Source organism: Talpa occidentalis, unplaced genomic scaffold (genome assembly GCF_014898055.3).
Source record: "Talpa occidentalis isolate TD23 unplaced genomic scaffold, MPIMG_talOcc4v2.1 talOcc4.6, whole genome shotgun sequence".
NCBI lineage: Eukaryota > Metazoa > Chordata > Mammalia > Eulipotyphla > Talpidae > Talpa > Talpa occidentalis.
The window spans coordinates 29,783,309-29,806,914 of record NW_023604972.1 but is presented as its reverse complement, the minus strand read 5'-3'; the positions used below and the strand labels follow the sequence as shown (position 1 = coordinate 29,806,914).

General features: G+C 40.4%; 1 protein-coding gene across 1 annotated transcript in view; it reads left to right on the top strand.

Annotated features, from left to right (window-relative positions):
- Positions 1–13,951: 13,951 nt before the first annotated feature.
- The window catches only part of CHIC2 (cysteine rich hydrophobic domain 2), a 41,075-nt gene continuing 31,420 nt past the window's right edge, over positions 13,952–23,606 (top strand). Inside the window, exon 1 of the mRNA XM_037530489.2 lies at positions 13,952–14,374. Within this exon, the coding sequence (XP_037386386.1) occupies positions 14,256–14,374 (119 nt within the window). The 5' untranslated portion in view covers positions 13,952–14,255. The remainder of the gene's footprint in view (positions 14,375–23,606) is intronic.

Sequence of the window (23,606 nt, the reverse complement as noted above, 5' to 3'; positions counted from 1 at the left end):
GTCACAGGATGTTTATTTGTACTTCCTGAAGGATTTACAGTGTTCGCAAAATGGTCTGCCATAACCACCTCCCCAGAAAGATTGTTCATCTTTGAGATTCCAGGTCGATAGAAAAAAGAGAGAGCTATGGATCCATGAAATCATATACAGCATCACCCTTTATCATCAGCTATAACTTCTTTATTGGTTCTGTTAATTTTCCATCACTTACCTAATTACCTATTTAATTGCCCTCATCCTATTACATGCTGGATCAATCTAGCTGCTTCAACCAGGAAGGCCTACTTGTAGTCCATTGCATACATAGCTGTCTTAACCACATCTGGGGCTTCCTATTAACACTATAACCCACTTATAGTGTTTCCACCCTTTTCTTTGTCATCATTTAAAAAAAATTGCATAGAAGAACTGGGGTGAAGGTCAGATGTACAGGGAGTGAGAGGATTCACCAGAGACAGATTGGGGAGCAGAACAGGTGGATTTACTGAAATATACTGCTAAGGGAAGCAGAGGGCAAGACCAGAGAGGGGCCATATGTGGGTTAGCTCCCTGGCAGGGGATTGAACTCAGACCATAGCAGTGATGGTACTGAGACTTAACCCCTAGGACACCAGGGAGGCTCCCCTTCTTAGTCATCATTTTTTTTTTTTAATTTTTAAAAGATTTTTATTTATTTATACAAGCACTGGGTACAGTCAGAAACGTGGGAGGGTGAGAGAATTCACCAGAGCCAGAGCAGGGAACAGAACAGGCAGACTGACGAAGTACACTGCTGAGGGGAGCAGCGGGTGGCAGGAAGGTCCGAGCGCCATGTGGGACCCTCACCGGGGGCGAGGGATCGAAAGGGCGCTGCAGAGGCTGCGGGCAGCTTCGCAGCCCAGCGCTCAACCGCTGCGCCATGGCGGAGGCCCTTAGTCATCATTCATTTTCAATCTTTAAAATGGTCATCCAAACTGTAGCTTTTCCACAAATCTTTTTTTTCCAATGGGAAAAGCTCAAACCACCCCCACTTCTTCAGTGTTTCTATATATATATGACAACTATAAATTTTATCTCTACGTGGTGTATCTTGAGATATAATTGCTCAGGACTTATTTTTGCCTCCTAGGGCACAACCTTCATCTTTCTACAGCAATATCATGTAAACTAGCCCTCAGCATCACCTAGAGAGAAATTGAGCTGAATGAGCTATTCGACTAAGTCCATTTGAAGTTTCTTAACTGATAAGAATAACAACTATCACTCACTGAGGACCTGCTATGCCAGACACCATACTTCATATTTTGCTATGTTGTTATGTTTGAGTCACAGTAAAGAGGAGGATATCCTCATTTTACTGATAGGAAACTGGGATTCAAAGAGGTGAAGTACTTCACTGAGGTCATATGAGTTGTGAAGAGCAGAAACCAAATTCAAACCCAAGTCTTTGAGACCCCATAGTTCATACTCTTGCCAGTGTACCATGTATTTAGTGTTCATTTTTTTAAATTTCTCCTTTTTTTTTTAGATTTATTTATTTATTCATTCATACAAGCACTGGGTACAGTCAGAAGCGCGGGAGGGTGAGAGAACTCACTAGAGCCAGAGCAGGGAGCAGAGCAGGCAGAAGGACCGAAGTACACTGCTGAGGGGAGCAGCGGGTGGCAGGAGAGGTCTGCGCACCATGTGGGACTCTCCTCTGGTGGCCGGGGAGCAGCTGGGAATCGAACCAGTGCTGCAAAGGCTGCGGGCAGCTTCGCAACCCAGCGCTCAACCGCTGCACCACCGGGGAGGCCCTTTAGTGTTCATTTTTTAAAAGGCAGAAAAAAATTCTAATATCTTCATGATCACTTTCCATTCCTCCTTGTGTGGGGCTGAGTACTGAATGACATAAATAAATGGACTCCTTTAGGCTGCAGAAACATGTAGATCCTCAATATACTTTAGCAATTTGAGTATTTTTGGTAAGGACAGACAGGGAAATAAAGTAAAGTAGAACTTACCTTAGAAACTACAAAGCCAGACCTCACAGAGAATTAGAAAAATCACTCCTTATGTCCATTTCCTCAGAAGGAGCTTACCTAGACTTTTATGTATCCTCTCCTCTTTTGAGAAAAACACTTGCTAATATTTGGGTTAAAAAGTCCTTCATTAAAAAGCAGTTCTTTCATTAATTCAACAGATATTTATTGAGAGCCTACTCTATGTTAAGCAATATTCAAGTGCTTGGGTAAGTGAATGTAATAGATGAAGTTTTCTCCTACTGGAGCTAATGTTTAATAGTTCCTTATATTAGTTTTAGTTATAACAAATATCTTTGTACTGATGTTTTCTTAATGCTTATTCTACAAGTTTGAATTCTTCCCATTTTCAAAATTTTGCATGACTTAAGAAGTGGGGATAAGCCCATATTTCCCATATTTGTTTAAATTGGACACCTGGGGCTCCCTGGTGGTACAAGGGGTTGGGCACCACACTATGAAGCCATCCGCTGCCTCTGCAGCATGAATTCTATCCCCAGCCGGCCAGGGAGCAACCCACATGGTGCAGCAGACCTCTCCTGTCTCTCCCACTGCTCCTCTCAGCAGTGTATTTCAGTCAATCTGCCTGTTCTGCTCCCTACTCTGTCTCTGGTGAATCCTCTCACACCCCCACACCTCTGACCTGTACCCCAGTTCTTGAATGCATAAATAAATAAAAATAAATCTTTACAAAAAATCTGAGTGAGCTATTTTGCTCAACATGACCATCAAAACGTTATTTTCATCACAGGAGTGAGAACAGAAAGTATTATCTGACTCACTGGCAATGGCATTTATCAAAATGATAATTGACATGTTTATGATAGTAGGCTTCTGAGCTAGTTGAGGTTTGTAAACTCATTTCAGTGACCTGAAAAAAACCTCTATGGGTGGGCAGTAATTATAGGATCCACAAATGGCAACATACTCATGGGCTGATTAGCATCACTCATTGTTGATCTAAGATTATCATCTAAACAGGTTTTGATTTTGGATTCATTTCCCAAGTTATGTCATTCCTCAAGAGTCTCTGATCAGGCAGGACAGGATTGAAGCACATGCTCAAGTCATAGTCATGTAGCCATCATGAATGATCAACTGCTTGGTGATACTGACAAGAATGATTCCCTCCCTGCTCATGTGAATGCCTTTAAACAACAGGTCATCTCAGTTAGCAGTGCGGCTGCAGGACAGCTGCTATGGGATGAAGTTACAGGGCCCTAACAAAACCTGGGGTAGAGTAGGACCTCTGGACCAAAGTGGGATCCCTTCTAAGATTGGGAGCTTCCACAATAGTCTTGCAAAGACATTTTTTTAAAGATTTATTTATTTATTCATATAAGAACTAGGGTACAGGCCAGAGGTGCTGGGGTTGAGAGGATTCAATGGAAACAGAGTGGGGAACAGAACAGGCAGACTGACTGAAATACACTGCTGAGGGGAGCAGTAGGCGAGACAGGAGAGGTCTGCTACACCATGTGAGTTGCTCTCTGGCCAGCTGGGGATCCAACTCATGCTGCAGAGGCTGTGGACAGCTTCACAGTGCTGTACTTAACCCCTTAAGCCACCAGGGAGGCCCCATTCTTTTTTTTTAAGTTCATTTATTTATGCATACAAGAACTGGGGTATAGGCCAGAGGTATGGGGGGTCAGCTGGGGATCAAACTTGTGCTGCAGTCCTTTGAATAGCTTCACACTGCTGTCTGTGTTTAACCCCTAGTGCCACCAGGGAGGCCCTTGCAAGGACATTCTGAAGAGGCATCTCTCATGGATAAACCTTTCACAGGCAAATCGCCATGCCAGTCCATGCCAATCCATGCCTAGTCCTTAGATTGCCCCCTTGATAAACCTCTGGTTAATAATATGAGCTGTTCATTTGAATCTCAGAAAACAGTGAAGCTGGTGGTTTTTTCCAGGTCCAGTCGTGGAATTCTTAAATTGTTGGGCAGGCAAATGTATAAGTCTGAATAACGAATAACTACTCATAAACATTGTTCACTGCTCCACAGCTTTGCTCAGAATGACAGAGACAGACTGGAAAAGAGAAATGGTAGCAGTATCCTCTTGTATTTCTATAGTGTTTAATGGGTACTCGGGACATGCTGTGGTGTGGGGAATTCTTTATGTGAAGGAGGCAGCTAGAAAGAAATACTGTTTGCATTCTCTATATAAGAGACTTCAAGAATGATACCTTAGAGTAGCTGATTAGAATGCAACACGAAAATGCATAACTACTACTCTTTATTCTGGTATTCTATCTAGCCTGTTTGGAATAACCTCATCAATAAAAATAATAAATAACACTTATTGAGTACCTATCATTCTTTACATAGATTATTTCATTTAATGCTCCCAACAACTCTAGGCACTGAATACTTCAATTAGCTCCACTGAGCAATGAGGCTAACAAGTATTGAGTCAACCTAGTTTCCCATTTTGTAAATATTATCTAGGGATTGTTCAGTGTTTGGGGGAGGTAAATGAGCCTCTTTATAACCACTGAGTAATTTTCATTATACTAAGTAAATATGGTTAGCCATATTTTCTCATTAAGTTCATATTTTTTTCTTTCTTTTGTATCTTCTCTTCCTCAGAGGGGAAACTTACCCACAGAATCAAAAGGAGTCTTATATCTTCTTTTTATCTCAGGGGCCAATAGCTTGAGTGAGTCAATGAACATTACTCCCCTCTGATATCTGTAGAATGAGATTATCATCTGTTTCATTGGAGTGTCATAAAGGTCAGATGAGATATAAATGAACATATTTTATAACATGTTAAGCACTATGTAAACACTGGTGTAAGTGTGATTTCTGCTTGTAGATGGCTTTTATTCTGTCTCATTTCCCTTTTATTTTTCTGAGTAATACATTGTACTATTTCAAAAGTTTATGTCCAATAGCTTTCAAATTGTACCATTAACTACAGCAAAAAAGAAAATAGCAAGATTTCTGAATAGGTTCACTTAGAGCTAGTTTGTTCTTCTAGGTCTAAGTTATTCTCATGGCAAGTTATTCTCATGGTCCATTTAATGTCTCAAACCTCCATGTTACCTCACAGTGTATCACATCTCCAAAGAATACTTTGGTATCTTTAAATATATCAAGTGCAGATTTACTAGATGATCCTCCAAAGCCTAAACTTATTCATCCCCTCAAGTGTTTACCATCACTAGGAACAACATAATATTTTGGATTTTGTGTGCTAAAGTTAACTTACTTGAGGGCCTCCCTGGTGGCGCAAGGGGTTAAGATGCAACCTAGGAAGCTATCCACAGCCACTGCAGCAGAGTTTGATCCCTGGCCAGGGAGACACCCACATGGTGCAGAAGACCTCTTCTGACTGTCGCTGCTCCCCTCAGCAGTGTATTTCAGTCAGTCTGCCTGTTGTGCTCCCCACTCTGCCAATGGTAAATCCTCTTACCCACCCCCCCCACACACATACCTCTGGCCTGTACTCCAGTTCTTGTATACATAAATAAAATACATCTTAAAAAAAATAAAATAAAGTTAACTTACTTGAATTTTTTCTTTAAAATTGTAGTCCTATATGAAAGTAACTCAGGTTTTAAGAATTCTATATTAAAACTCAGGTTTTCATCAATGAAAATAGAAAATTAAAAAATTTCAAATGTATGAATGTAAATTGCAGACATCCAGAAAGAAGATAATTTAAGAATATATCATAAGAAAAAAATTAAATATGAGTAAAAACACATGTTAGCAAGACCTGTGTGTGTGCATCTGCATGTTGAGAGTGGAGGGGACAGTGACAAGGGAGGGGCGAGAGCTCTTCTAAGCTTCCTTTTGAAACTGAGTGCTACCTTAACCTAGTAGTGTGAGAAGCCCAGCCAGACTGCAACTATTAAATCAAGCTCTTCACTGTACCATCGTCACACAACTGTAGAAAAATTGTAACATTGGTGAATAAAAATGTCATCGATTCCCAGGGAGAGTTACAAAAGTGTAGAGGATAGATTTTTACCTTGCCCGTTCAATAGAAAAAATTGGTTGTGCCCTTCAAGCTTTAAAGGTAAAGCCCCCAATTTTATTTTTTTTATTTTTTATTTTTTATTTTTATATTCCCCATACAATTGCAACCCCCTGATTTTGACCCCAATCCCTCCTTTCCCCGCGCCCCCCTCCAAAGTGTGTCTCTGGTTCACAGTTGTTCGTTGATTTTTGATTTTTTTCTTTTTTATAGTTATTCTTTTTCCTGGTCCCTTATTTAGGTTTTCTAAATTCCTGCTACGAGTGAGACTGTCCGGTATTTTTCTTTTTCTTTCTGGCTTATTTCTTTGAGCATGATCCCTTCCAGCGCCATCCATGTTGCTGCAAATTGCATGTGTTTATCTTTTTTTGAATGCTGAATAATATTCCATTGTGTATATGTACCACATCTTCTTGATCCAATCATCTATTTTTGTTGCCCCAATTTTAAAAGGTATGTATTGAACATCAATGTAAGTTAAGTAGTCTACTGTGGCAATGCTACAAAGGCAAAAAATAAAACAACTTAACTGAAAAAGAAACCAAATATGTTTTATACAGGCATGAGAAACATGTTTAAAACTTTTAAAATTAATAGTTTGATCAGTCCATTAAATCTATTTGTCTTTCTAATGTTTTTTCTTAATATCCAGGGCCAGGAAGAACATGCTAGTCTTTTTTTTCTGCTTTGACTATAATAGTCACCTACCTTCTCCAGTTTTGTTACGATATAAATAATTGATATATATCACTGAGCTTTATAGCATAATGGTTTGATTTACAGATATTGTGAATGATCTATTGTTACAAAATGGATTATCCCAAAACTTAGTGACTTAAAGCAATTAAACATTTGTTTTCCTGGCCTTCCTGGTGGTGCAAGGGGTTAAGCACAGCACTTTGGTTTTTTTTTTGTTTTTTTTTTTTTTTATAGAGGCATGCTTTATTTATTTATTTATTTTGTTTGTTTGTTTGTTTTGTTTATACATGCACTGAGTACAGTCAGAAGCGCGGGAGGGTGAGAGAATTCACCAGAGCCAGAGCGGGGAGCAGAGCAGGCAGAAGGACCTAAGTACACTGCTGAGGGGAGCAGCGGGCCGCAGGAGAGGTCTGCGCGCCATGTGGGACCCTCCTCCGGAGGCCGGGGAGCAGCCGGGGATCGAACCGGTACCGCAGAGGTTGCGGGCAGCTTCGCAACCGAGCGCTCAACCGCTGCGCCACCGGGGAGGCCCAAGCATAGCACTTTGAAGAAGCTATCCTCACACAGCCTCTGCAGCACGAGTTTGACCCCTGGGTTCAATCCCTGACCAGCCAGGGAGCTACCCACATGGTGCAGCAAACCCCTCCTGTCTCACCTGCTGCTCCCCTCAGCAGTGTATTTTAGTCAGTCTGCTGTTCTGCTCTCCACTCTGTTTCTGGTGTATCCTCTCAACCCCCACACCTCTGGCCTGTATCCCAGTTCTTCTATGCATCAATAAATAAATCTTTAAAAAAAAAGTAAAGATTTGTTTTCCTGAAAATTTCTGTGGGTTAGGAAATTGTTTAGCAGCTTAGCTGAATGCTTCTTTGCTGGTGTTGACGACTGTATAACATTGTGTAGGAGGAGGGGGTGAGAAAACACATTGTACAGGCTCAAATCCTGGTTCCACCACTTCCCAGTTGTGTGGTTTTAGGCCAAGTTACCTAATTTCCTTGTGCACAGTTTACTTATGTGTGAAATAGGGATGAAATGATACCAATGCTATAGGGATTTTTTTTTAAAGATTTATTTATTTATGCACACAAGAGCTAGGGTACAGGCCAGAGATGCCAGGGGATGAGAGGATTCACCAGAGACAGCGAGGAACAGAATAGGCAGATCAACTGAAATGCACTGCTGAGGGGAGCAGCGGGCGAGACAGGAGAGGTCCACTTCGCCATGTGGGTTTCTCTCCGGCGGGCTGGGGACCGAACTGGTGTTGCAGAGGCTGCTGACCGCTCCATAGTGCAGTGCCCAACTCCCTGCGCGACCAGGGAGGCCCATGTTATAGGGATGTTTGTGAGACTAAATGGATTGATATGTGCTAAGTGCTTAGAACAGTGCCTGACACTGTGTGTGCTATATAATCATTTTTCTCTTGCCCCAGCCCCACAACCCTTCTCTTCAGTCCTCAGGAAGCTCCCAGTCTAGTTTAGAATATTTTCTCTTCTTCTCCCTCAGTCACCATAGTTGCTGAGATGACTTTGGAAGCAGAATAGAATCTGTTGCTCCCCAGAGCCTTGTAGATAGCGTATTGCACATTGCCTTTCCTCACTGCGAGAGCACTTACTTGCACTCTGAGTGCCACAAATCTAAGGTTGAGGCACATCCTGCAAATTTAAGGTTAATTTTTTTTAATGATCCATGTAGATTGAGAGAACTGATTTCTTTTTCAGAATTAAACCTATGAGTAAGGTTTAAGTAAGACCTTTTGCTATCCCAGAACATCAAGAAATTTTAATTTCTCAAGAGAGCAATTTAAAAATCTCCTGATGCAATTTAAAATTCTTCCTCATACCTAGTAAGATGGTAGTCATGGCCGGCACTGAATTATTTCTGCTTCTGAGGCCATTTTCTAAAACCACTTCTACTGCATCCAAACAAATCAGGTCCAAGAACATAAAAAATCATATGTTATAATTATTTTTATGGTCCCTATCACTTTTGTTAATGGAGATAATGTTATAAGGAGGAAAATAACTAATTTACTCTGTGCAATCATCAGATTTCGGGCACTGTGTTCTAGATTCCATCTCACCTTTTTCACAAATCATTTGCTAGATTTGATCCCACCCTCAACTAATTTTTCAGTTGAGCCGAAACATAAAGATTTGGTATAAATTCAGAGATGACATCTAAGCAGGGTACAGGCCTGGAGTGCTGATTTTTCACCAGAGACCTTTATTTAACCAATTTTTATTTATTTCACATCACTTCCATGGGCAGTTATTCTGGTTTCTCTCTTATAGGCCTTGCTGCTTCAATCTGTGTCCTGCTGTGTGCACACCCAAGGTCAAGTCTCCTTTCATAGCCTCCGAGTTAAAACTCCTGCCTTTGTCTCTTAAGCCTAACTTTTGGTCCAATAATTCTCTCTTCTCTTCCGCCTCTAAACTCAGGTGGAGGTCTATGAGTTAATCACTAAAGTTATAAGCTTCATCTTTGCTTTTGGCACTAAAAATTTTCTCCTTCTCTCTCTTGAATATAATATATATTCTATTACTATTTTTAGTAAGCTTTATTCTTAGGGCAATTTTAGATTTACAGAAAATTGAGAAGATAATACAGAGAATTCCCTAATAACAAATTGCAGTATATTTGCTAAAAGCCATGACTCATTATTGATACGTTATTATTAACCAAAATCTATAGCTCATTCAGATTTTTAAAATTTTGGCCTAACTTTCTTTTCCTATCTCAGAATCACATCCAGGCTCACAGCTCCTTAGGCATCTCTTGGCTGTATTTCTCAGATTTTTCTTATTTTTGCTGACCCTGATGGTCTTCAGTAGCACTGTTCAGGTATTTTGTAGGATGCCTCACATTGAGGCAGACAAAAATATCTGTCTGATATTTTTCTCATGATTAGGATGAGATTCTGAATTTTTGGGAGAAAGGTCAGAAAGAAAAAGAGCCATTTTAATCTTATCATGACAAAGGTACATACTAGTCACAAGATTTATGACTATTAATGTTGATGTTTACTTGGCTGAAGTAGTGTTTTGTCACGTGATGCTGCTGTAAAATTAGTCTTCTCTCCTTTCTGTGCTGGACTCTTTGTAAGGAAGTTTCTAATCATAGCCTGCATTTAAGGAGTGGAGATCTATGCCTGCCTTTATTGCTGTTGTTGTTGTTTTTTTTTAAATTGTTATCTTTCTTCTCTGTTTTCTATGTGTTTGTGGATTCAAGGCACTTTGTGTTGGGTCTGCCTGTCAAGTTGCCAGTTGTGGAAATTGATTCTCATTTTATGTCACCTCTGCAGCATTCCCCATGGGTAGTGACCACCTCCTTCTTTTACTTTTCTTTCCTGTTAGCTTGTAAACCCTCCTTTTCTCCCTATCTCTAGTCACTGAAGTTTCTTCCTGCGAGTTCCTCTTATCTCCTAACTCTCTCCTTAGGCCATCTCACCTGCTGGTTGTTGAACTATCTTGGTCACTTCTACAGCTGCCTTTACCATCTATGAGTATTTATTTCCCACTAGCACTTTTCTTATGAGCCTCCCTACCTACTTTTCTTCTTTGGTACCTTTCTGTCTCCATCCATCCATCCATCCACACATCTCTCCATCTCTCTATCTAATATCTCTATCTCTAATCTATCAATGTTCTACTGGACATCTCTGCTGGGTATTTCATATTCCAGAAACTGAATCCATTATTCTCCCCTACAAATCTGGGGGAGCTTTAGGTGACTGAACTCAGGGGTCTCAAACATGGTCATCAGTATATTATCATGTATGCTTCATCTCTTGGCCCTTCTTCCTCCAGGGTTGGCACCATTCAAGCAGTTTCTACTATTGAAAGAGCAACATGGTTCCTAGTAGATTCATAAAAAAGGAGATTCCTCCACCCCTTCCCAATAGTTCTGAAAGTCCCGTTACTGATTCTCATTGGCTCTGTTTGAATCAAGTGTCCATAGGAACCAAGTGTCACTGTGCTTGCAGGTTATTCCTGCTTCTGATGAGCCCCTCTATACCATCTGCTCACTCTTGGAGCTGGGAATGTGTCAGTTTAAGCCAATCACATGTACTGAGAATAGGAGAGGTCTAAGTTACATCAAATCATCTGAGGAGTGGGGGACATGTGCTATTTTTAGAAGTAGAGGCTGAATGCTGGGTCAGTTGGGCCCAGCAATTTTCTCCCATTTGGAGATTTTAAAATGAACATTTGATAATGTCACTGGCTTCTTCTTCTTTTCCTTTAGGATGAACTTCTTTTCCTTTAGGATGAACTTCTTTTCCTTTAGGATGAACTTCAGACTGCTTACCAAGGTCTTCGAGTTCCCACCATCCTTTTAACTCCATCTCAAATTCAGCTCTGCCTTTCTCATTGTGCCCCAACCACACTGGTTTTGGTTTGCACCTAATCTAGACCATGATCTTTTCTGCCTCAGGCATTTAAACATTGATATAGACTAATGTTTGTGTCTCCCCACTACCACCACCAATTTATGTTTTGAGCCATTTGGTCTGAAGGTAAATGTGAAATTCATGAGACCAGAATGTAAAGGAAAACTCAAATGAAGAAAAGTCCAAAAATGCAGAGAGTAGGAGAGCAAATGAACACTGAAATTAAAGAAATTGAGAAAGGGGTTCACCCCCAGGGATGGAATTTGACAGGAAACTGGACCCTGGAGGGTTGGGGGTGGAATTTGCTTTTGTGAAGTCAACCATCTGACTCATCTGCTCTCATCCTCTGGGCCTCGTTCCCAGGTCCCACACCCTTTTGCTGGCTCTGACAGGTTTTTCAGAGCAGGAAAAAGAACAGCAAAATAGAAGAGCAAAAATAAGGCAGCCCCCACCTTACACCAAGGCTGTGGGAGTTACAAAGATCTCTCTGTTGCCGAGATCTCAGAAAAAGAACATTTCTCCCACATAGAACCAGTGTTAAGATAAGGCTGAAGTTCTCACAGTCTTCAGAAGTCTAATTAACTCATGATGTTCTGGAAATAGCATTAGTAACATTATATCTCAATTTAGATAACTATTATTGAGCTTTGAAGCAGAACTGTGGAAGGTGCTGGAGATTTAAGGAGCTATGCCTGACTTCCGTTGCTCTTGGGAAGGTGTCAGCTACGTGATTTAGAAACTTTGGGGCAACAACCCTTTTATTTTGGCCATTGTTTCTACAGAAAGGTGAAACATTAGTGACAGCACATGGGGCGTGGCCCATGGCTGGATCACACTGAGGCTCTTTCCTCTTGCCCCCTTTTCTTACTCTCCTGTTTGAAGCTGTTCCTTTAACTGAGGACAGTTCCTACTGAAGAGATTCAGAAGCTTGTGTACTGGAGTTGAAGCCCTGAGTTTGACTATTAAATATTTATTAAAATGTTTTATTAATTTTAAAATTAATTCTTGAGGTAATGTTGGTTGACAACACTATGTTTTAGGGTAAAGGTTCATACCTCTTCAAATGTAACATATAGCCATTTAGCTGTGAGAAAAACACATAGCATCTCTGAAACTCAGAAATTCTATCTTCCTTGGTTACCTCACAGGGTTCTTGGGGAATATTAAATGAAGTTAGGCATAGGCTTCATAAATAGTAAATCATTACAGAGTGCAAAAATCACTCAGTGATCCTCAAAGAGTCTCTGAGCGGGATGGGACCTTAGAGATCCTCTACTGCCAGGCCCTCTTTTAGGCTTTTTATATGTATGAAGTCATTTAATCTGCAGAACAGCCCATGGCCTAGTTACTGTTATCCTCATTTTATACATGAAGAACAGAGAGGTTAAGTGACTTTAACAAGGTCATGTACTAAGAGGCAGAGCTGAGATCCAAACTACCTCCTGTAAGTTCCATAGGACTCTTGGAAAACTTTTCTGGGCATCTAACAGAATTACAGTTGGTGCCTTACTGATAAGTAAGCTATTAGAAGGCAAGGACTATACCTCATCCCCCCTCCCCCACAAAGTACTTGCACACTGCCTGTCTGGAGTTCAGTACATATTATGTATTATATTATGAATTGAACAAATATACACATAGGTATACAGTATACTTGTATACAAAGGTATACAGTAAGTCTGATACATTTACTGTGCTTTTCCTTCATTTTTTCTTGGTTAACTGTGCTCTCATCTCCTTCAACCATTTCCACTAGGAAGTTGTTCGGTATTTTTCACTGTCTTCATTGGCACCCTTTGCATTTTCTCAACTTCCAGGGCAACCCATTGCCACGACATGAATTCTTCTGGGAGAATAGCCTCCCCGGTGCCTATGGCTAGTATTGTTATAGGGCAGCCCCGATATTGAACGGGTTGTCTGGCTGTGGGTCCTCACCCAACCCGCGCGCTTAAAAGGGACTTATTAATACTCCACTACAGGCATACAAGCCTGTATGGAATTAGCTTTAGGACATCCTTTTCCCCCTAATAGTATGCCTATCCTTTCCCACCCCCAGAGTGTATATTCATTATCCAGGACTGTCTAAGGATCCCTTTTCTCAATAGCCCACCCCCCCTCCTTTCTATGGATGTAGCTGTCAGGAAAGCAAAAAGGCATTCCCTAAAGTCTCCATGGAAGAAGACAGGTTACGGTTCCTGCGGGAGTTAGAGCAGAAAACTGCATCCTCTCATCTGGAATCCAGAAAATTCATGGATTTTATTTCATGGCATGACTACAGTGACTTTTCCTGTAAGAAAAAAAAAAAGCATCTTTGGCCTCATATATTGACTTATGTTTAAGGGGATGATGGGACAAGATGTTTGAATGTGAACATGTTTGCAAAATCCTGCACTAGCGTGGACACAATGTTTCCAGTGAGTCTGCAGGGCTCCTCGAACTGGGAAAATACCGAAACGGGTTGTCATTACAGACTAAAGGAACTGATGAAAAGCGATGTGAGATAAACTGGCAATCCCGTGTACAATAAATCCCAACGAGGGGTCTTAATGTGACATGTTTGGGCCAGAGATGACTTTGGGTAACCACATGCCCCCCATAAACACTCCCAACTCCCTTCCCTGGGCTGGGGTCACCGCCTCCCGCCTGCAGAGCCACGCCTTCGCGGGTCAGCCCCGCCGGAGCCGGAGGGCGGGGCCGCGCCGGCGGGTGCGCGCCCGCGGCGTCCTCGGCGGGGGGAAGTGTAGGTGAGACGCGAGGCCTCCCCGGAGCGCGCGTGGCCGCACGTGCACGCGCCCGCCCTCCAGCCGCGCGCCCGCGCGCCCGCCCGCACTCCCGCGAAGTCTCGCGATGCCGTAGCCGGCAGCTCCCGCAGCGGGTGGCTCTGGCTGTTGCTGTGGTTGCCTGAGTTGCTGCTGCTGCTGCGGCGGCGGCCCCGGCGGTGCTGGCGGTGGTGTCGGCCCTGGGGCGGATGTTGACATTGTGTTGTTGTTATTGCGGACGGTAATGGCGGCGGCGGCCCGGACCCCGTCTTCGGTGTAGCCGGAGCCCACACAGCCAGGAGCCAACTCCGCGGCCTCTGAGCCAGGCAGCGGCTCCCTCGGTCTCCGCCGCCTCCCCGGCCGGTACCCCAGCCCCGGCGCCTGGAGTCGGGCTCCTCCGGGCAGGGGGCCTCGGCGCCTCAGGATGGCGGATTTCGACGAAATCTATGAGGAGGAGGAGGACGAGGAGCGGGCCCTGGAGGAGCAGCTGCTCAAGTACTCGCCAGACCCGGTGGTGGTCCGCGGCTCCGGTCACGTCACCGTGTAAGGCCCGGAGGAGGGCGAGGGCGAGGACGGGGGGTGCAGGGCTGGGGGGTCCCCCCTTCCTCCGTGGAAGCCCGCTTTCCCGGTTGTCCGTCCGTGTCGGGGGCCTGCGAGAAGAGGAATAATCGACCAGGAAGTGAAAACTTGGTTTATTTTCATTTCTTCAGGTCTCTGAAGTGGGGACAAACACTGCCCCTTCACCCACCCCCCGCCCCCCCGCACCCCTTTTAGCAGGCCCAGTAGGCCTGGGCGATGTGTTGGATCCCCAGTGGGAAGATTTTCCTTCAGGGTCTGCCCTTAGGGGCCACCCCGTCAGTTTCGGGGTGGAAGGACACGCGTTAATGAGATGCCTCCCTCTTGTTTTCGCATCCAGTTGCCCTGTGGTACTCTCTCCCTGGCTGTGCCTTTGCGCCTAGTGACATATGGCTCAGAGGCCAGATCTGGGCCTTATGAGACCCTAGTGACAGCCGGTAATGAGGTTCACTGTTGTTGTGTGTGTGTTTGCTCGCTCATACCCACAGGTCTGCCCAGTGTCTTGCAGAGTCAGTTTCTGCAGAAGTCATGCAAGTTACTGTAACTGAATGTGATCAAAGTGTGTAGGTGAACGTATATTTCCGATATGCATAAAGATACATGTTTACAACAATTGAAAAAAAATCTTAATGGCACGGACGCTGCTCAGGTTACTGAGGGTTTTCTGTAATCCAAGTCCCTCTCTTGGCCTTGAACTCTGGGGTAGCTCCTTCATTTGATAAGAGTTGCCAGTAAGTCAGATTAGCAACATTGAAAAGTCCGGTATTATTCAAACAGTAAGGAATAAAAGCTTTCTGAAAGGTCATGACTAATAAAGGAATGTGAAGACTTGAACCAAATAATGAGCTGTCCGGAAGCAGGAAGTTTTGTAATGTTTCTCAGAGAAGTCCAGAGTTTGGTACAACATGAAGTTTTTCTGTTCCTTTTCACTTTAGAGCTCTTGTTCAAATCCTGGGTCAAACTTCCATGCTGGTCAGGTATCTTAACACTTCACTTTTTTTTGTCAAATTAAAGTGCCAACAAGTTTGGTACAGTTTTCATTGTAGTTTTTTTGGTACAAGTGGGATGTGCAGTGAATAACTTTTGGAAACAGTTAAGTCTTCATACACAAGATTGTCAGCAATCTTGTTCTAAGCTCTTAGTTGAGATCTACCCTTGCGATTCTCAGTACATGATATGACCAGCCATGTTGTTGTTTGGGTATGCTTATGTAATGCTTTGATTTCTTCAGCACCTGTTAGTTTATATTCAGGTGACTTAACAGGGTAAAAACACTGCATAATTTCTGTCACAGCGCCAAGAGAAGACAATGGGATTTATCACCACAATAACAGTTACTAAGTGTTTTTATTGTTGTCACCAGCAAAAAATTAAGAAATGCAATCACATATCATGGGTATTAAGTATTTAATGTGTATGACAAACTTTTTAGTCTCCTAGCCTGCCCTTTAATTTTCAGCTTGGACTCCTAAGTGTGTTTTCATTGTTTTAAAGCTAAACAGTATAGGTGCTTAAAGAAGAGATTTTCAAACTTTTTTATGTTGTCCTCCCACTCAGCCCCTTGCATTCCTCATGTCAAAGAAAAGCTGGCAAAATTTTGTTATTTAAAAAGGTACAGCTGAGAACTTTGTTGGGTGAATGAAAAATATAATAGGTGCTTAGAACTAAATAGGTGATTTACTAAATTTGATTATAGTTAGCTACTGACAATGATTAATAGGGTATGACAGCATTACTAGAGGTTCTTAGTTGTCAATTAGAATCACCTAGGGAGCTTTTAAAAAAAAGACCCAGACTGGTCTTTGTCCCAGACCAATTGAAGGCCAAGAACTTGAGTGAAGGTCTCAGGTGTGAAGTTTTCTTTTTTTTTTTAAAAAAAGTCCCTCAGGTGATTCTAATGTGTGGTTGGATTTGAAAACCACTCTCCAGATTCTAAGAAGGAACTATTGAATATACGCCACTAGTAAATGGTGTGCCTTTCCGTTTTGGGAGTTAATGTTTCTGTCATATCCCTCGCAGCCCCTATGCTTCTTGGGTTATCTTAGTTCTAAGCTCTGAGTTTAGATCTACCCGCTGCCACTTCTTGGATAAATTATTTATCTATGCCTCTTTAGTTAGGATGGGGATAATTATAGTCCCTAACTTATAAGATTATTAAGAATTAAATGAGACACTACATGCAAGACTTTATTACATGTGTGATACAGTTCTCAATAATTAACCTTTATTATTATCCATATATCGTTTTCCACATTGAGAAATATAGGTGTAATACATAGTACTAAAATCCAAAAAGTCATCTTCAAACCTAATTCCACTACTTAGTGTAGTGTCTGGAATATTATAGGTCTTGAAATGTTCTCTAAATGAATGAGGTAATTGCATACCTCTTTGGATCTTTTCAGATTTTTTCCCCTGTTTATTCCTCTTGATGAAGACAAATATTTTACAATAGAGCTCTTATAAAAACACATTCAAGAGATACAGGGCTCCTTTTTTTAAAAAAACAAAATTAGTCATTGTGAGGAAATCGTCAAGTTAAGGTAGACATTTTTTCCTCAGTGATTTTTCTTACTCTTTAAAGTATGAAAGGAAATTAACCTGATTTAGAATGTAGCATTGAACATATCTTTGGCAATAGGGAGTAAGATACACTAAACATTTTAATTGGATCAAACATTTTAATTGGATCAAATAGGTAAAGTTTCTTAAAGACATGAAAAATATGATAGTAAGCTGATGTTTCAAAATTTTATTTATTTAAATTTGAAAATTCACATGGTATTTCGGTCCAAATAGTTCATTGTTGGATTCTGCCCACCAACAGATGTGAAATTGACTAGTAGTTAAAATTTTATGTGACGAGTTAAGTGGAATACAGGGATTAAATGGTGAAAAGTAAATTATATGAAATTATGATGGTAAATAATTAAGTCCTTTTATTATTTTAATAACATTACATAAATATTACTGTAAAGTATAATACTTTTAATTTGAGAGCCACTTTGAATTCCAACTTAAGTTTCTATTCCTAGCAGGTTAAAGGGCCAGGATATTAATCCAGCTATATCCTCGGAAGGGAATTTTTTTTTTTTCTGGTTTCATTTTTTTTTTAATATTTTATATATTTTTTACATCATTTTTCATTTTTTGCACAATGTATGCATTTTCATCTTGGTTATAGTCCCCATACAATTCCCACCCCCCCCATTTTGACTCTAATCCCTCCCTTCTCCCCTCCCCCCCAGTTTGTCTCTGGTTTATAGTTGCTTGTTGATTTTGATTTTTACTTTATTATAATTAGCCTTTTTCCTGGTCCCTTATTTAGGTTTTCAAAATTCCTGCTATGAGTGAGACCATCCGGTATTTTTCTTTTCTTTCTGGCTTATTTCGCTGAGCATGATCAGGAAGGGAATCTTTTTAAGTCTCTATAGCATCCATGTCTGACTTATCTTTCTAACCTATTAGCATTTCCTTCTCAATAAAATTAAGATTTAAATATAATAAGCAACAGTTGCTCTTAGATATCCTTACCCTAGTATTTTTGGTGAAAGATTTTTTCGGTGATTTATCAAAATTTGTTTTAGAATTTATTTATAAATGAGGTCTTGAATCAGTGTTTCCATGTTCATGCAGTCTAGTTTTATCCCAGTTCAAAATTTCTTAAATTTGCCTGATTATCAGAATCACTAAAGGCTTAAAAAACCCCAATATTTTTGGTTCTTAACTCAAACATCCCCAACCAGAATCTTTAGGGGAAGAGAGTATGAATGTTTATTTTTAGTAAGAGCTTGCGTAATTATATCAGATAATTAGAAAAGCAATGGATGAACTGTGGAATGAGTATGGTCTTTAATATGAAGCAGATTGATTGCACTTCTCAGATACTTCCTAACTGACCATTAACCTTTCTGAAATTTAGTTTTCTTGTTTGCAGAAGGGATAATATCTACTATCAGAGACTATGAATGAAAACCATAGATAATTTTTCTATGACCTGATCTTATAATAGACATTCAGCCAATTATTACTTATCACCTATTTTGATGTTTATCCTCTCATGCACATTTGTTGGTCATCCTTTACCTTTTTCTTGGAAAAAAGATGACATATGATTTTCTGCTTTAAAACCTGATCCAGAGCATAAATCAGAATTATCTGATTGAGTAGGGAAATCATTTAATCAGAGGATTTCAGTTTAGGACACAATGCTGTTCTTAAAGACTGAAGTATGTTAGAGTTTGAGGTTCTTTAAATGGCTATTTTATTATTTCACATGTGTGGACTTTTGCTGTTTACCATCTTTCTCTCTGATTGATCAACTATAGCTTGAAAATGAAACAACCAAACTTTTTAGAACTACCTATTATTAAGAGACTTTGATTCTAAGTGTTGCATTTAGATGTTTGAATTCTAATAGTTGGGTTTTTATTTGGGGTGGGGGGTTGTGTGAGAGGATCCACCAGAGACAGAGTGGGGAACAGAACAGGCAGATCTATGGAAATACACTGCTGAGGGGAGCAGCGGACCAGCCAGGAGAGGTCTGCTGCGCCATGCAGGTTACTTCTGGCTGGGGATGGAACCTGCCCTGCAGCGGCTGCGGACAGCCTCATAGGTTGCATCTTAACCCCTGTGCCACCAAGGAGGCTCTAGTTGGGTTTTTAAATACTTATTTTGTTTCCTTATTTTTTGTTTAGTCCTTTATTATCAGGTGTCTTATTGAGGTTTCCTGATAAGTAATTAACACATATCATGCTAGGTATTTCGTGGGGTGCTGGGTATATAATTTAAGACTGAAGCACACCTCGTTCTCTGCTCTCATAGGACTTACAGCTAATAGATGAGCTGTATTTGAGAAGATTGCTATGAAGGAGAACAATAAAATTGTATGATGATAGAAAATAATGTCATAGTTAGAATGAACCTCTCTAGTAAGCATGCCAGAGTTGTGAAGAGCACCCCAAGTGTGATAAGACTTTAAACAAAAGTAAGCTTGGCTTGCCTGAGGAATTCTGATTGTATACTTCTGTATTGTGGCTAGAATGTGGCAAAGAAGTGGTGTTAGGGGCCCGAAGGGATTCTAGAAGCAGTACTGTGATACTGGAAGAGTAGTTAGGAGGCAGTCTGGTGACCTGGTCTCTGGTGGTTTCTTCAGCTAAATTAGGAGGTATTGCACTTTTGGCTGTGAACCATCAAATTTCACAACTCTTCTATGAGGTATGGAAAACATAGCAGTGGTCATTTTTGCCATCTCATTCTTCAGTTGTGATTTTTTTTTTGTTTGTTTTTATCTTGGCTTCTTGGAAGGTGATGGCAAAGAGCTATAACTGCCCATACTGTAGATTGAAAACTGACTTGATGACATACCTGCTCTTCCTGTTCTGCTGCCATAGGGAAGCTAATATACCTAGAGAACAGCTGTGCTGGAAGTCGAGGGACTTTCCCAAAGATCATAGATTTTGATATAAGGCTCTTTATAAAATAGTATCCTTTAGTTAGATGTGTGGTGTGTGACAGTGATTTGTTAGATTTGAGGAGGAGATTGTCTTTTTTACATCTTTATACTTAAAATTGAATTGGATATAGAGAGACTAGCGGTTCCTCACAAAGGTCATGAATGAAGTTTATTTAGGGTAGAGTTTATTAGACTCTGGAATAACCTACTTTTGTTTTTTTTTTCATTGATAAGTGAATGTATATATGAGTTTCCTGCAAGAGCTTTTGTTTTATTTTCTTTGATCTTACATTGCAGTTATAATGGAGTCCTTAGTCCAATGATGGAGTTCACCTTCTTTCTCTAACCTTTCTAATTTATTGTCAGTGTTACTTGAAATTGATATTTTTTGTAGTCTATACTATAAACCAATGCACACATATGTTATTTCTTAATTGAACATACTTTGTTATTATTTTGCTCGTAAGTATGAAAATATTTCAAAATATGTAAAGATATTCTTCCTTCTCAATGTGGAGTTGAGTTGAATAAAATAGTTGAGTTGAATTGAGTTACTATATCAATATGTTAATAAGATGAAGTTTCATCAGTCTATATTTACAAAACTCACTTTTAAACAATGCTTTCAGGGCTTACCTGCTGGCATAGGGGTTAAGTCACAGCACTATCACCACAGAGGGCCTAAATTCCATCCCAGGCCAGGGAGCTAACCCACATGGTGCAGCAGACCTCTCCTGTGTGCCCGCTGCTCCTCTCAGCAGTCTATTTCAGTCAGTCTGCCTGTTCTGCTCCCCACTCTGTCTCTGGTGAATCCTCTCACCACCCTCCCCCCCCCATACCTCTGGCCTACACCCTAGCTCTTGTTTTATGCATAAATGAATAAAATAATTTTTTAAAGAAAATTAGTAAAATTGTAATGTTGAACTATTATAGAATTGTGTAAAATTATGATGGCTTTGATAGAGTAAATTTAATACATGATTTAAATAATTAACTTTTTGATTTCACTATAGCAAAGATTGTACCTTAACAAAGCCTGATGAAACCAAAGATTCAGAATTTGGTTACAGAATTAAAACTTTTGGACTTATACTCAATCATATTTTGTTTCCAACTCTAGGGGTTCTCTATCTTCTGAGTTAACATAGTACATTTTCAGTTCTATACCTTCTTTCTTGAGCCATATTGATACTCAGATGTATATTAAAGTAGGCAGATGAATTTAAAGCATGATTTTTGTGTATTAAAATGTGTAAATTTCTTCTGTAGTTATGACTTCATTTCTTAAAATAGCTAAAAATCTTAATCCATTGAACTCAAGTTATGCTTTAGGAAATAAGTGCTGTCTTTGCTTGCCATCTGTATAGCCCATGTGTCAGTTTGAGTCTGAAATTTCTAGTTCATGTGTGTACAGGTTTTGTCATATCTATAAGAAGATAAAATCTAAACTTATAAGTTGATTGTCTCAGAATTTAAAATATTAAAACTTGTATTTTATAATATATTCTCACCTAAATTAGCTTCAATTGGAGCATTCTCAGTTGATGGCAAATGTATTTCTGTTTGCCTAAACTAAAAAAAAAAACTTTGAAACAGTTCCTTTTCTCTCTTTCACTGTGTTTAATCTGTCAAATCCATTGGCTCTATCTTCAAAATATATTAAAAGTCTCACCACTTTTTACCATCTCCACTGATAGGGGATTGTCATTGTCTCTGTTTTACCTTACATTTAAAACTTTCTTCTTTCTCCTACCACCCTTACCTCTCAATCTTTATGTTCTTATTGGCACATCTGCAGTGATGATTTTTTTTTTCTTAAATCAGATCATTTCTTTTCAGTAGCAAGCCTCCCAAGAGCTACCCATCTGTAAGGTCTCTTTCATGACCCACAAGACTATGTGGTCTGACCATTGTTCCTTTACTGCTACTTTCTTACTATTTTTCTACTTGTTTGCCCTACTGTAATCACACTAGCTTCCTTTCTATTCCCTAAATTATTCTAGGTAGACTCCTGTTTTAGGACTTTTTAGTGGCTGGCTCCTCTTTGTGGAATATGTCCCCCAGATATCCAAACAGCTAGCTCCTTCAATTTCTTCAGATCTTTCAGTTACTTTGTTAATGAAATCTACCCTCCTCTCTTTTAAAATTAAAACTTCCCCAACTTTCCTTCTATGTACTTAAAAAAAAAAAAGATTTATTTATACATTCAAGAACTCTGGTGTAGGCCAGAGGTGTGGGGGTAAGAGTATTCACCAGAGACAGAGTGGGGAGCAGAACAGGCGGATCTACTGAAATACACTGCTGAGGGGAGAAGCGGTCAAGACGAGACAGGAGAGGTCTGCTGCTCCATGTGGGTTGCTCCCTGGACACTGGGATTGAACTCTTGCTGCAGAGGATTTGGATAGGCTTCACAGTGCTGTGCTTAATTAACCCTTTGTGCCGCCAGGGAGGCCCTCCTTCTGTGTATTTTTTTTTTTCTTTTTTTAGTGTTTTCTCTGTCAGAACATGAGATGAGTCAGATTATAAAGAATGCAAATTTTATACAACTTTCTCTTGAAAAGAGAAAAACTCAGCCTTTCTTGACAGCTATTGCAGCAGCTGTCCAACCTGTAAAATGTGAACCAGAAAGTCTTGCTTTCCCTTAAAAACTTTGGGACATTACTTGACTTTTGGACCATATATGCCCTGAGAGACCAGTTGCCTTACCTAAGACAAGTAAAATCAGAAGGGAGATTTGTTTTCCTAAGATAATATATCTAGTGGGTATTTAGACCTGAATTAAAATTTGGGTAGTCTGTCTCTCCATTGTTGTACTCTTCCATCTTTAGCACAATAACTCTTTTTTTTTTTTACTTTTTTTTAAAAAAAATATTTATTTATTTATACAAGCACTGGGTACAGTCAGAAGCTTGGGAGGGTGAGAGAATTCACCAGAACCAGAGAGGAGAGCAGAACAGGCAGAGTGACGAAGTACACTGCTGAGGGGAGCAGCGGGCAGCAGGAGAGGTCTGCGCGCCATATGGGACCCTCGCCCGGCGCCTGAGACGGAACCTGCGACGGAACCTGCGCTGCAGAGCTTCGCAGCCAGCGCTCAACCGCTGTGCCACTGGGGAGGCCCTACCACAATAACTCTTTTGTGATTTTCAACCTTTGTCTTACCTGCTTGGATTCCTACCATAATTTCACTTACATTAGCTACAAACTCCTCACTATTGCCTGACTTTCCTGAACCCTGTATCTTTCTGTGAACCCTGTTTCCTCCATACCACACCCTGACATTGTAAAGGTTGGTTGAAAGTTGGGAAAATTTTTGATAGTTAACATTAGCCAGTTTGATCATTGGCCAGACTATTTGCTAAGGAGTTTAGAAAGGATATTTGTGACATCATTGAGATCTGCACATATAATTTAGCAAGTTATCCAGAATGAATGTTAAATGATAATACTGCCCACTTTATTAGAAGTTTGATAACTATTAAAAAAAAAACCACAGCAGACATGATTTGTAATAATAAAAGCAGTTACCACATACAGGGTTTATGTCATACACTGTTGGTGCTTTATGTATATGAATTCATTTAATGAGTTATATACTATTATTATTACTGGCATGTAAACAGGGTAACAGGCCTAGAAAAGGTAACCAACTTACTCAAAGTGATATATCTTGTCAGTGACAGTGTCCTGTTTTCAATCCAGAGAGTCTGGTTCCATAGTCAGTTTGCTTAATTGCTTTTATTTTAC